The sequence below is a fragment of the Cibotium barometz genome, chromosome 18 (assembly GCF_041138505.1).
Source record: "Cibotium barometz isolate CiBa-2024 chromosome 18, ASM4113850v1, whole genome shotgun sequence".
Lineage (NCBI taxonomy): Eukaryota > Viridiplantae > Streptophyta > Polypodiopsida > Cyatheales > Cibotiaceae > Cibotium > Cibotium barometz.
This window is the reverse complement of record NC_141063.1, coordinates 19651731-19665973: the sequence shown is the minus strand read 5'-3', so window position 1 is coordinate 19665973 and position 14243 is coordinate 19651731. Positions and strand designations below refer to the sequence as shown.

The following is a 14243-nucleotide window of genomic DNA, read 5'->3' as shown; positions in this document are numbered from 1 at the left end:
TCAAGGTACAAAACCCTTGCTCTCTATATCTATTCTTCATATTTTCACTATTCCCATATGCCTTACATGTAGAGAGGAAGAATTAAAGGCTTGGCAGAGGAAGAATTACAAGTGGCAGGTTAAGGGGAGAGGAAGAAAGAGCTTTGGCATAGGTTTTGGGGAGAAGAGGGAACTTTCAAAAAAAGAGGTGAACGGAGGGTCATTTACTAGTTTACACTTGATTAATTTGGTTTCTTGAGATTGAGATTGAGTTTAAGCTTGAGATTGGGATTGGGAGCACCCAAGAATAAAGAAGTCATGATTAATCACCGAAGGATAAAGATTATTTATTCATCACCCAAGAAAAAATAAGTAATTATTTTCTAGCATTGGAGGGGAAATTTGCATGTGTTGGTTCTCAAGACAGCGTGCCGTTCGCAAGGAGGGCCGGGGACTGAATCTCGTAAGAAAACTGGAGCGGAAGCGAGTCGTCGGCGCTCCAGATCATGAGCCCCCACTACAGACAAGCGGGGCGGGGCGGGGCGGGGCGGGCTTTTTATCCTCAGCCATGCTTGGATTGTGAGAGTGGATCAACGCCAGCGTATCCCACCACGCCTGGCCTACAACGCCGCGCCCCGCCACATCATAGCTCAGGAGCATCTTCTCGTAGCCGAACACCTCCGCCCGATCCTGGTACGCGGCCAGGTAAGCGGCGGCATTGGGCGCGTAGAACTGATAGTTCACGTAGTCGATGGACTCGTTGTGCGCCTTGAACAGGTCGATGTAAGGCTGGATCACGTTATGGAAGGGCGCGATGCTGATGACATTCTCGGATTTCAACCTCAAGATGAGCTCGCCCATGGTGGAGCCAAAGCTGTTGGGGAAGTGGAAGTTCTCGTAGTCGATGTCGAGGTGGTAGAGCTGCAGGAGGGCCGAGATGGAGGCGAAGGCGTTGTCGAGCCATCGCTGCCGGTCCGCCGGCTCGTACCAGAAGAGGGGCTGGTCGGCGTCGTTGTAGAATGCTCGTTAGCACTACTTGTAAGCAATATATTATCTTAGTATCTGATATTATTATCATCATATAATAATACGAAACATATATATATTATAATGAAAGAGTAAACAATTAGAAAAGATTTTGTACAATAAGTAATTATTAACGCATAAAATATGAAACATACATATTGTAATGCCACAGTAAAGAATTAGTAAAATAAGCAATTACTTTATTTAGGCATTTTAAATGAACAAAACAAATTGACATTTAACTTTTTTTTTTTTTTGTCTATGGTGGTCGACACTCGCATTTTTATAATAATAAAAAATATCGAGCTATATTTTTTTGATAAACATGAGAGCAGTAGCTTCTCGTTCCTATACAAAGGCATGCAACTTGGGATATGACATGCATAGAGCCCCGAGAGATGCATGAGAAGGAATCCAATACGCTCCAAAAAGGGTAACGCAAAATATTTTCCTTTTTCTATCCCACGAAGCTTGACACCTAGGAATTATTCTCATGAAGCTTGACACCTAGGGTAACGCAAAATGTTTTCCTTTTTCTATCCCATGAAGCACACCTAGGAATTATTCTCTTTCCATGATGTCCCTTTTCTTACAGTTCTCGCATGCTTTTAAAGGCATGAATGTTTGCATGCCTTTCTACTCATGTGTACCATAACTTCAACCCCTACCTCATCCTTACTCAATGTCCTTTTTGGACCAATAATTTTATATATATTACTGCAAAATCCACTTTACATCAAGATCCTTTTACAACTAGACAAACCCTTCCTGACCCCCCACCCCCCAATCCCTACCCATTACTTGTGCTAGCATTCAATGGTTTACATAACAAGTTCCATCTATCTCCCTCCATTACAAAAGAGGATTGTCCCCAATCAATGTGCACCTTCTATTTACCCCAATTATTCATTATCATAACTTTGATCAAATCTCACTCATAATTTCGTAAAATACAACATTACATCTTAGAACTTGACTACCTTGCATAAAAATTCACTTCTAATGCAACCCTCGAGGTTCCATGATAGGGCAAAAAAAAAAAGTTGCACATACTACAAAAAAAACATGGTGTTATGAACTAATGCAAGACTTGAAAAGAAATAAAAATAACATGAAAGCTAAGGACAATCAAGCTCTTACACAAAGAAGATCACAAATATGGAACTCTAACTATGATATATAAGGGGACAATCAGATAACATGGTAACTATAAAAGAGATTATATGGCTTTACTATAGCAATCCAGTGAACATAGTATGTTTTTGAACATTATAGGCCTAAAAAAGAACTTCAAAATAGACCTTAATCACTCGTGATAAACCTTTAAAACTCATTTACTAATCAAAGGGATTACCCCACAATTTAAATAGATGTTGCTTAACCCTCTATCTTAATTGTTGTTGATTGTAGCTGCAACATCTCATGAACCCTAATGCTACACTTACTGATATTTTTTGCATAGATAGAGCTAATTTAATCCTTTACATTTTACCAAAAAAATAATAATGTTAACCATTCCTTATGATTAGTGAGACATGGGCTTATTTGTAGCCCCCCGCCTATCAAAATTGACTAACCAAGGTTGTGAGCTGGTGAAACCCCCTATTGATTGAGTTTCAAGTCAAGTAATTTGTATGATCAATATACATATGGTGAAGGGTTCATGGACACAAGTTGATGCAAGTTGGAGCTGATTTTTTTATTGTTATTGTATAGTAAAAAATAGTCTCAAAGAGTGACCTTCGAAATTACATTTTTAAAACCCTCGATTAAATTCAAAATGAATTTGACATTACATATGCCATGATTATAGACTGCACTATTCTCACAGACGTACATGCAATGGCCATGTAGACAGCTTCCAATAATGTAGCTTCTGCATCACCCACTCAGTCTCTTCTTTGAGGGAGATCTCACATCAAATGGGATATGCAAGATATCAATCCAAGTTTTTTAAATTTGTCTAGAAATTTGGCTAAGTAAAAATATATGCAATAATATTTTGTGTGTTCATTCAAATTTGCTTTATATATCCATTTGTATCCACGAATAGCCTTGTCATGAGGTTTGGGTACCAATTTCCAAGTAACAAGGCATCATGATCTTCTTTCATGCTTGCATCCAATGAAAACTTCTACATGCATCTTCAATATTAGTTCCACCTTGTAGTTACATTGTTCATTTAAGAAATATACCTAAGCCATAATTACTACAATAGGTCATTGATTCGCCTTTGAGACCTCCTCACATTTGTGTCTTCAATATGCAACATCTTTTGCATAGTTTGATACTAGTAAATAATCAGTAGATGTTGAAGGTTTTGAAATCTTTGAGCTTTCTATTGCAACCTTTGAAAAGTTAGATGGATTATTTAAAAAATCATGTTTTGTTGCCAATACTAGCTTGAATAGTCGGTACACTGGTGACTACATGTTTTGCAATAAACAAGACTCCATCTCACCTCCTCTATTTGTCGTGAGTATCTTGATTCTTTAACTAGTTTGATTTATAACCAAGGATTTGAATTCCCTAAAACATTGAAGGGCTTTGAATGTTTGCTTTAACAACAAGATCGACATCTTCTTTGTATATTCATCAACAAAATTTAAGAAATATTCAACCCCATCCAAAGTTATATTCTAGAAAGTTCCCCACATATTTAAATGCACGTTGCAAAGGATACTTTGTTTTGCTAAAGCTTCAAATATTATACTCATCTTGATTCCATTCCCAATAGTTTTGATATTCATGTATTTCACAAAGCATTCTTGGGGATTTGCAAAAACTTGTATATTTTGCTCAACAATTTGTCCAACAAAAATTAAATTCTTGGTAATCCCATGAACATGTAAAACTTTACCTATGTGTTATTGAAAAACTTATAATAGATTGATTTAAACGTGTTCAATCTCTCCAGTTGGATGTGAAGTGTCATTATTTGTTTGTACTCTTGAATATTCTAGAAGTTTCTCTATGGTAAAGTATTGTTCACCATGACAAGTAATATTGTTGCTATAAACCACTTACAAGTGACATATCACTGGCCTCATGTATACTCAAAAAATCTAATGCTTTGACCCTTTATTTTCCTTAAATCTATAGATTACATATAATGGATCTTTGACCATGCTTTTATTGTTATTTGGCTTTACATTTTGTCACCCAATGACGAGGTTGTAGCTTCCAAGTTTTCTTTAATAGTTGACGTCCTTATCTTCCTCTTGGAGACTACCCCTCTACTCTTTAGCTTCACTATAAACTATTTATGATGTGTTGAAGGATGTTGATTTATTTAAACATTTGATGAAGTATTTGACTGAGTATTTGGGCTTACCCTTTCTTGGAATAATGACTATGACTTATATCATATCCCCTAGCTCTCCCATTCATGACTAAAGCTTGTTGTTAATATTTGCCTTTAGAAAGTGATGAATCTTGTAAGGACTCCTCTTCAATGATGAGGTTCTTTAACTATTGATACTTTGGAAACTTCTCCATAAAATCAATGGAAGCTTTAAAAATCTCCACTATAGAGTAATACTCAATTTCTCTCCCAAAGTTGCATGATCAATAATATCCTTCTACAATTGAAAATTTACACTATTAACTCATTTGACCTCTTAATGCCCTCGGAAATTAATCTTTCTTGGCTTTAGGTTTGTCTTAAACATCTCCTTGAAGTTATCCCACACAAGCTTAGGATTTGTAGCATCCCTAAGCTCCATCTGACGTTTAATATAATGTAGTAATGCAGCTCTTTCCTCTCTTATGACATTCTTTTCCCTCTTTCTCAACCTAGTGGTTTCTCTTCCACATCAACAATAATAGCACGCAACTCCTCATCTTTTAAACTTAATTACATTTTCAATGACCAACAACCTTAGTTATTTCTATCTAGTTTCCATCCAACAAAAGAATCAATACCTCAACCATATTTCATATGATAATATGATAAGAGAACGCCATGGTTAAGTGGAAATGATGTACATGTACAACCAACTAAAATATACTCACAAATGTCGAGTAATACTTTCTCAAAGGTAAATTTGTTGAAAATTAAACCTTGCTGATTCATTGCAATTCCTTTAAGGGTGATGAATTGGAATATGCCTTCAATACTTTATCTCTAGGATATAAAGTACCAAAGTAGAACTTTGCACGTCCAATATGTCGAGCAAATATTTCATATACACCTTCGTTAAATTTTCCATCTGCTTAAAAAAGGACTAAAAAGCACATAATAGTTGAATGGAGTGATTAAAACCATGAAAATGATGGTCGCTAGTTGAACGGATAGATGAAAACATGACAACTGAATGAAGTGAATATAACCATGATAATTGTTGATAGTTGAATGGAGTGATGAAATCATGATAATTGAATGCAGATAGTTAGCAGTTAAATGGAGTGGTTAAAACATGAAATAAATGACTGGTTAATTCTTATATTTTGCATTACCCCTCAACGTATTTCTGAAAGAAGTAAAATCACCTCAACCAAATTTCATCACAAACTTCAGGATTGCTCCACAAAGCCTTGACCCAATTGCCAATTTTTATACGGCTAAGCTCGAGAGTTTCAATTATACATGAAAAATAACCATGCTTATACACAAGCAAGATCATGCTAACAGTGAATCGTAACAAAGGACAATATTAACACTTTCCAAAGTAGATATTCAGTATAATAAATAATCATAGGCTTTGGATAAGTTCAACACTTCAAAAAAATAAGTGACTTTTTTCCCAAAAAAGAATGATTTCATTTTCTTTTTCTATTTTATTTATTTTTTAAATCGAAACAGGAGACTTTATTGATTCAAAAATGGGTATTCAAAAGCAAATGATAGGCAAAAGCAAGTGTAGTCTACAAGAGGTCATGGATCAAATTCTTCACAAGATCTTTAAAGTTACCCTGCTTGATTTTGATTTTGAGTCTCTGCCACGAGGGTAATCCACAAGAGTTCATGGGTCAAATTCTTCAAAAGATCTTTAAAGTTACCCTGCTTGATCATGATTTTGAGTCTCTGCCACGAGGGTAATGCACAAGAGTTCATGGGTCAAATTCTTCACAAGATCTTTAAAGTTACCCTCCTTGATTATGATTTTGAGGTCCCAGTCTCATCATATATTGTCTCTGACTCCAAATGATGATAAGGGATTATTATAAACAGTGATTGTCTCACGAGAACAGCCACCTTAGAATTACCCGGAGGATAATTATCGGCTAGCCGCCTTCAAATTATACAAAGAAAATAATGCGTTGAGGAATGAATTTAAAAAACAAAGAAGATATTTCCATACATTGTATAACACAGATGGGAAGAAAAAAATACGTTTAAACTTTTTTTTTTAATTGCTATGATCACTTGCATATATTTGAGCTCACAACCACTTGGGTAGGGTGGAAAGTGAGATGACTACTCAGGCAAGAACCCACCACCAGTAACACAATGGGGTGGGGAAACAATGCACGGTAATGGGTGGGAGTAATCTCAATTAGCCTGGTTACATAAATCTCCCTGCCCATGGGACGGGTGGGGAGTTGGACGGGCACCAGCAGCCTGGATGGCCGCCCACTGGCGGGTGCACCTCATTCTGTAACTAACCTTGCTCAGTATAGTGCTACTTTAAAATAGCAGCCTCATTATTGACTGAAACAAAGAAAAGCTCTAGGTCCTGCTTGCAAGGTCATCTGTACCACTCGTTACAAAACTTCAGAACTGGATAACTCTCTGCCAACACCAGGTAGCTCAATGCCTAGCTCAGCAAGATGCTGTCCTTGCAGATCAAAGAAGGCAGCTTCTTGCCATGACAACTCTTCTGACAACCGGAAAATGCTTGCTTCTTGTGATCTCGCCTGAACCAAGGTAAACTTGTCAGTCCTTTCGCTGATGCATACATCCTTGACAATGCTTCAATACTCGTTTCACACAGATACATGGAAAGGCATTTTCAACATGGTACCAGAACATCTCACTCATCATATTACAAAAAACTGGAGTGCACTTTTTACCTGTCGTGGAAAGACCTTGGTAAGAGAGCTCACCGAATCAATAGCTCCTATGAGAGAACCGCTTCACTTGAGGCTAGATCAACAGCAATTCAAGCTCCTTGCACATACCTCGCTGTACTAGACTGTCAGAGCCCACTACCCAAGTGTACAGCTAGAGCTTCACCAAGGCCTGGATCCTCCCTCCCTGGGTATCTACTGGGGGAGGAAGAGCTGCTCCTGGGAGAGGACTGCCCGAAGTTTTCTTTTTGCACCGGGGGCACCCGGGGAGGGGGGGGGAGGGGGGCGCGGTTCTTAATTTCTCAAACCAAGTCTTAACCCAAAATTTGCTCAAAAGCAACCACGGCTATGAATTCAGTTGCCAGCAAACTATCCAGCTGAATATCAAAATAACAAGACTGAGAGTGCCATGTGCTTTATATAAAACAAGATGAACTTGGTTTTTACTTAGAATCAATCAATAAAGCTAACAATATTAATAATGGTTTTTTAGGCCAACCTTTTTTTAAGCACACCAGAGAGAATTAAATGTGTACACACAATCACTAATCATCCTCCATGTACTTGGAGGCGAACAGCACATGACTAATCCATCCTACTAATGCCACCTCACATCAGCCTTCATTGGTCGGGCAAGCACCAGCCCACTTATGAGCTAATGGTCTCTTTCATGTAAAAATCCATCTGTTGATTAAAAAATCCCCTTCTACAAAGTTTCAGTCCATGTCTCGAGAATGGAATTTGTACTCCCGTCTGTAATTGAATTTTTTGCCGCTACATTTGTCTCTAGGTGGAGCTCTTAAGCTCGGGACAATATCACCTTCTGGGAGCTACTACTACAGTGTCCACTCATTTGAGCTTCCCATGCCTATTGTCAGACCGCTTCACATCTTCTCAAAGAACTTCTCTAGTGCTCTATAGTCAACCCTTCTCTGCTGGCTCATAATTGCAAGCCATTTGGCCCTTAAGAACCTGAATTGATGCCACATCATGAACAACATCTCATGCATCATCCACAGCCTGGCTAGTGTGTAATCAGTCACCACATATTTTGATGGAACTGATTGAAGTTCATTGGACTATAGCCATGCATAGCAATAAGAAAACAACTCACATTGTTGGTGTACTAAATAATATTGAAGTAAAATCGTGCCATGGATTATAATGTGCAAATCTCAATAATACAAGGGTCATTTAAGGTCCTTTGAACTACCTCTATTCTCGTTTCTTGTTGACGAGGCAAAGGGAAAACTGAATGGTTCTTTGATTTTAGTTGCCATTCTTTGGCCCTTGTATCTAAGCTGGGTCAGCTCCCTTATCCAAGATAAACCCAATTATTTAATCTTTAATCTATCAGTTCAACCAAGCTTTTTATTTACCTATAATCCATGATTTGGGGAGATTGCCTACCCACCAGCTCTCTATGCCCCCTTGCCAACATGGAACCATTGCTTGTGGAGACAATCTCACTGGGTTTCTAATGTTAAATATTAATAGTGATTAATAAGTGCTAGGTGGTTGAGTAAACTAGCACTGAATGTAAGTCTTAAATAAAGCGGTTCCAATGTGTGTGAACAACCGCTAGTATGTATAAGTCTCTTCTGTTAAAAGGCATATGTGGTGGCATCATGTTTAGCATGTGGTAGCATCATATCTAGCATATGCTTTAGAATATGTAATGAGGTCTTTCCTATAAAAAGTGTTAGAATATTGTGCATCTCAGTGCGTGGGGACCTTGCCTATTTATTGGGATTTTACACACTTTTCCCTTTATTTGTAGGTCGTGGAGCAATCGGCAAGCTCCTTGCATAACTATAAAAGGGGCCTCCTCATAATCACTTGATTCATCCAATCCTAGCACAATTGTAACACTTTGCTGGCTATTGTCATTGTAAAAGCCTCATGCGATAATAAAGGTGATCATGTCAACAAGTGCTCTCTCCCCTTCGTTTTGCTTCCGCATTGTGCAACTTTATTATGGTATCACTCGCTTCGGTGCTGGCATCATCTTGTTCCCTCATCTGCTGACGTTGGCATTTATACTGGAAGAGAAAGCCTACGTTTTCTTCATCTACTGGTGGCTGCATTTTACTGCTGTGTTTCCATCCAGGTGGGTGTGTATTCATATCTGTGGCTGTGTTTTCAGCATAGCAGCTGTGTTTTTGAAGGTGGCTGCATTTTTCTCTCCTTTCACCATCTTCTTCATCCGCGTTTTTGGTTGCTGGTGGTGTGTGGGCTGTGTTTTCAGCCCTGGTCAGCAGTTGGTGGTCTTCTTGGAGTGTGGATCGCCCCCCAACAAGTAACATTTACAGCCTGCCTCTACTTTGGCGGTTCTACCTACTTCGTGGGTGCTTTCTAGCAAGATTTGTGGGCTTGTTTGCTACAGTCCAGTCCCATGCTACCTCACTTCTCAGAGGGGGCTTATCAGTCCTTTCCTTCCGTGGCGTTGGAGTTTGTTGGAGAAGTTTTGGAGATTGGTGGCTTGCTTGCAGAGGTTTGCTATTGCTGAGGATATGGCTCCCCCCTGTACAAACGAGGAGAAGTTGGACGAAACCAACTATGCCCGTTGGAAGCTGAATATGCTGATCTAGTTCATCCAAAAGGGTTTGTGGGAGATTGTTCACGGCAGTGAGAAGAAGCCGGAGTGTCCTCAGCACTCAAGGCATTGGATCCAGGTTCAGGAGGATGAATTCCTTGCGGAATTACAAGACTGGGAGGATCGTGATTCGAAGGCGCACTCCATGCGTGTGTAGACTATTACAAAGGTCTCACCGGCCGTGCAAACTCTTACCAGTGTACATTACGTATGGTTCAAATTGGAGGATCTCTATGCTCGAGATTCATCACTGCGGACAGTTACTTTGCAAGGGCAACTCTACGGTCTATTATTTCCTATTGGTAGTTCTATGCAGTCGTTCCTTATGAAGGCCAAGGTTATACATGACCAATTACTGGCCATGGATGCTACTTTGTCCCCTACTGAGTTGGCTGCACTTATCCTTCCCCGAGAGTATAATGTGGTTTCTTGGACTTTGAGGTGCTAGGTAAAAACCACTCAACTGGGTTTTGATGACCTCAGCTCCCTTCTCTTGGAAGAAGAGTCCATCCTTGTTTCTCAGGGTAAGATCAAGGTGTCTCTAAACAGATTAGATTAGGCACTTACTTCAGTACAAAAGAAAGGTTCGAGTCGTTGCTTCTCGTGTGGGAAGAGACAATATTTGTCTAAGGATTGTTTGTCCAAGAAGAAGGACAAGACGAAGAGCAAGTCTTCATCTTAGAAGAAGAACAAACACACAACACAAGACAATGATACAAATACCTCTAGTAACTCATCTAGGACTCTCAGGGCGCTTCTAGCTCACGAAGACCAAGATGGTGTTCTTCTCTAGTATACATGAAGTTCCCCCCATGTGCTTCCAACCAGAGGAGGCTTGTGGACAAGAGAGACTATGGATAGGATCTGTTCCGAGTCCATTGTTTGAGGTTTTTAGGACGTGATGTGTTCACAACCCACTATTGGTAAATAATGGGTGCGGTGTGTCCGGAAGCTCATCATTTTATTCTTGGAGTTCACTACACATTGGTGTGGGAATTCGGAGCCAAGCAAATTTCTTTGTTGTTTGTGGTGGCGTTGTGTTTCGAGGAAACAGGTTCGCAAGCACTCTCTTCAAGGTGATTCCGATATCTGCAGTACTCGAGGGTCCATGGTTGCATCTTCATCATCTTATCTTCTTCAAACTCTTGCACACTATGAGCTGCAAAGGGGGTGTTAGAATATTGTGCATCTCAGTGTGTGGGAACCTTGCCTATTTATTGGGATTTTATACACTTTTCACTGTATTTGTAGGTCGTAGAGCAGTCAGCCAGCTCCTTGCATCACTATAAAAGAGGCCTCCTCATAATCACTTGATTCATTCAATCCTAGCACAATTGTAATAATCTCTACTAGCTATTGCCATTGAAAAAGCCTCATGCTATAATAAAGGTGATCTTGTCAACAAGTGCTTTAGTTTTACTTCTGCGTTGTTCAACTTTATTAAAAAGGACCGACTTGTATAATGAATTTATGCTTTCAACTACTCTAGTACTCCCTCAATCCCTTTGACCTTTGAGCTTGTGCTAATTATCTTGTTGATTATCATCTCTCTCTCTAGGCATTAGTCAACATTTGATATCAGAGCCTGTGCTACTGCAACCCGTGGACGAACACATGCAAGTCCCACCGCCACTTTAGAGCCCATCGCTACCGTTCAAAGCTGTGCGCCACCGCTCCAGAACCATTCACCGTCGGCCAGGGGGAGCACTAGTGAGCGGCCAACCACTACCACTGGTGGTCAGCCTACATCCGCCAACCTTAGGGACAACGCTACAGCCCAGTGCACGCGCACCACCCGTGCCCAACCTCGCATGCCGCCTACGCCCAGTCCCGCCTCCGCTCAACCAGCTCTAAAACCGTCTTCGTCCATTGTTCGCCTCTGCAATTGCCGCCAGTGCCTCGCCCACAGTTGCTCCTCCAGCTTATACTCAGCTCCAGCTCCAACTCAACCTTGTGCGTTTAACGAGAAGAGGGATGAAGAAGCTTGACTCACATTGGTATTTTGTTCACAAAGGTACACACATTTTTTGGAGGTTTTCTTTCTCATACACTTTTTGTCAAATACAAAGTCTCTGTGTTTTGCATATTTGGGGATTCTTGTTCATAAGGAGAAGTTTTGTAAAGTGGGCACTCTTATACCTGTGCATATCATCTACCTGTGGCAACAATCTGCAAGGTGTTGGTGTCGATGATCTCAAGGATAGAACTGTCGAAGTAGACACCATATCCTTTCTCTGCAATCCAAAAAACTAAGAGGAGATTGCTAGAGAGCTTGGGAACATGAAGCACATCCCGAATAATAGAAGGTTGGCCCGGGGAAGAGTTAAGCCGCACATTACCAACTGAAGACACCTCCAAGTTGGAAGCATCACCAATGGACAACGTCTGAAGAGCTAGGATGAATATCATGAAGAATGGTCCAGTCAGGAGTCATGACAGTAGTAAACCCACCATCAACCACCCAATCCATAAGACGTGAGGTGGAAGGAATAGAAGAGTCAGAGGGAAGCTCCTCAATACCAATGAAGACAGTCTCCGTGGTGGAAGAGGATTTTTGAGTTTGGTTGGTGGATGAAGAGGTTTGATTGGGGGGTTTCTTAGGAGCAGAACCACCTTCTCTCTTCTTCTTGCGACAATCAGGCCAAATGTGACCTTTGAGACCACAATAATGCAAGTAAGCTCTTATGAGAGGGATTGTTGACAACTTTGTGGTGACCTTTGTTGCTTGTGGAAACCTTGGGCTGCCATTTGCTTTTGCCCTTACCTTCAAGAAGGGTCTCGGAGGAACCTTGGCTAGTCTTCTTTCTCATGGCCCTATCCTGAAGCATGACAACAATGGTATGTAGATTAGGAGTAGAAGGAAGAAGTCATAAAGTATCACAAAAAGTAGAGAAAGTCTCCAGCAATTTAGCGAAGAGTCAATTGACAAAATCCTCGTCGGTAGCTTTGGCTCCCCAAAGAGACCAACTACTTCTAAATGGTTATGGACTCCGTAACAGAATCCATGATGTCAGCACTATCGACAATCTTCAAGTTGGAGAGCTAATTCTCCAAGCCTACTTTCTGAGCAGAGTTTTCACGATGATGCCTCCTCTTAATGGTATCCCACAATTCTTCTGCATTTTCCTCATCATTGTCGTCAAATTGATGAGAAATTGAGGGTTTTATGTTGAAGAAGATAAAGGCATGAGTCCTTGCATCTTTGTTAGCCCACGCATCAATCTCAGCTTGAGGAGAAGTAGCATCTGGAGAGGCATTAATACCAGAAACAATACCCCATAGCCGATGAGATCGAAGGAGAGAGTTCATCTGTAGTGCCCAATCAAGATAATTGGTTCCATCTAAGACAGATTCCTTGGGAAGTTGAGGAATGGATGAAGAGATGACAGTCGGTGTAGAAGCCATGGAATCCTCCTCCTGAATTTATAGCGGAAAGGCTGCAAGTAAGTACCCAAGGGTTGCCCACTTCTCCCTAGACGCTAGGTGAGGTGAAGAAAGATGTAGAACTGTACTCCTACTGGAGATCAAGACACACGGGTGAAGACGGGAGCTGACCCGATGCGCGATGAACTAAGGGAGGGAGAGGCTAATGGAGCAAGTGCATGGTGCTAACACTAGTTAGGTAGGAAACTTTGGGCTGGTTTCACGAAACGCGTTTGAAACTTTCAGGAAACCTGTTTCAAACAACCCCGTAACTACTATGTAGTAGCGATACCTGTGCTCAAATCTCCCCACGTTACATGCGGGTGAGCCCCACACATGTGAACACTAGGCAGATTGACCAAGGGGTTCCAAATCGGAGCCTGTCGAAATGCTCCTCGAAGGCTACCCGAGCTGACTACTAATCTTGTGTACGCAAGGGATTGGCTGCAAATCTACCCTAAAAGGCTGGGCTAAAGCCACGAGCTCGCATCTCCGTGAAAATCCACCCTGTGCTCTGAGGCTAAGGACATCCTAGAATTGGGCTGCAGGCAAGGATCCTAGTGAGGAGGAAGTCCTTCCAAGGCTCACCACCCAGAAGAAGGCCTCAAACAATCAACTTGCCAAAGAGAGCGTGGCTTTGAATGGAGGAGTCCATGATGCCCAAGCCCCCTCTACATCGCAATTGAATGATCATTCTCCAAGCCACCTTGGCTTAGGCAAGCCTCTCATCGCTTCCACCCCGTAGAAAGTTGTGGATCAACCGTTGAACTAACCAATTTAAGCCCAGGAGAAGGCCCAGCACAAGGTGATGTACTGCAAAACACAGCGACACCTGTTGGCCCCAAAGCTTGGCGCCCCTTCCGGTATTTCTTTATTCAATTAAAATAATATGAATGGCTGAGTACAACAAGAATCAGCCAAGAGTTTACACTTGTATGTCCAATCTGACAGCCCACAAAATCTCCTAGCACAGAGGATCCATGCACACAGATCTGTGTTCCACAATAACACACTGTGCCTCCCTTTGATCAGCCAAGACCACTAAGCAGGGCAGCCATGAGCATACATCTGGCATAACTCAAGTGCATGATACATCATCTCAGCTCATACATACATATGCTGTCCAAACTCTGTCTCGACCCTTGTCAATCTGCCATACCCCTCCTCTCACAAGGGGCCAGATAACACATATCTGCAACAAACATCA

The 14243-nt window shown here is 41.0% G+C and overlaps 2 protein-coding genes across 2 annotated transcripts in view; both read right to left on the bottom strand.

The window, feature by feature from the left end:
• Positions 1–397: 397 nt before the first annotated feature.
• On the bottom strand, positions 398–2855 carry LOC147629041 (chitinase 2-like). Its single transcript, XM_086812856.1, has 3 exons — positions 2843–2855; positions 547–1001; positions 398–496 (listed from the first exon to the last, which is right to left on the bottom strand). Exons 1-3 carry the CDS (start codon positions 2853–2855, stop codon positions 398–400), a joined length of 567 nt encoding a protein of 188 aa, XP_086668982.1.
• Positions 2856–5994: 3139 nt separating this feature from the next.
• LOC147629040 (uncharacterized) overlaps positions 5995–14243 on the bottom strand; it is a 31363-nt gene continuing 23114 nt past the window's right edge. Inside the window, exon 3 of the mRNA XM_086812255.1 lies at positions 5995–6864. Coding sequence (XP_086668381.1) covers positions 6712–6864 — 153 coding nt within the window. The 3' untranslated portion in view covers positions 5995–6711. The remainder of the gene's footprint in view (positions 6865–14243) is intronic.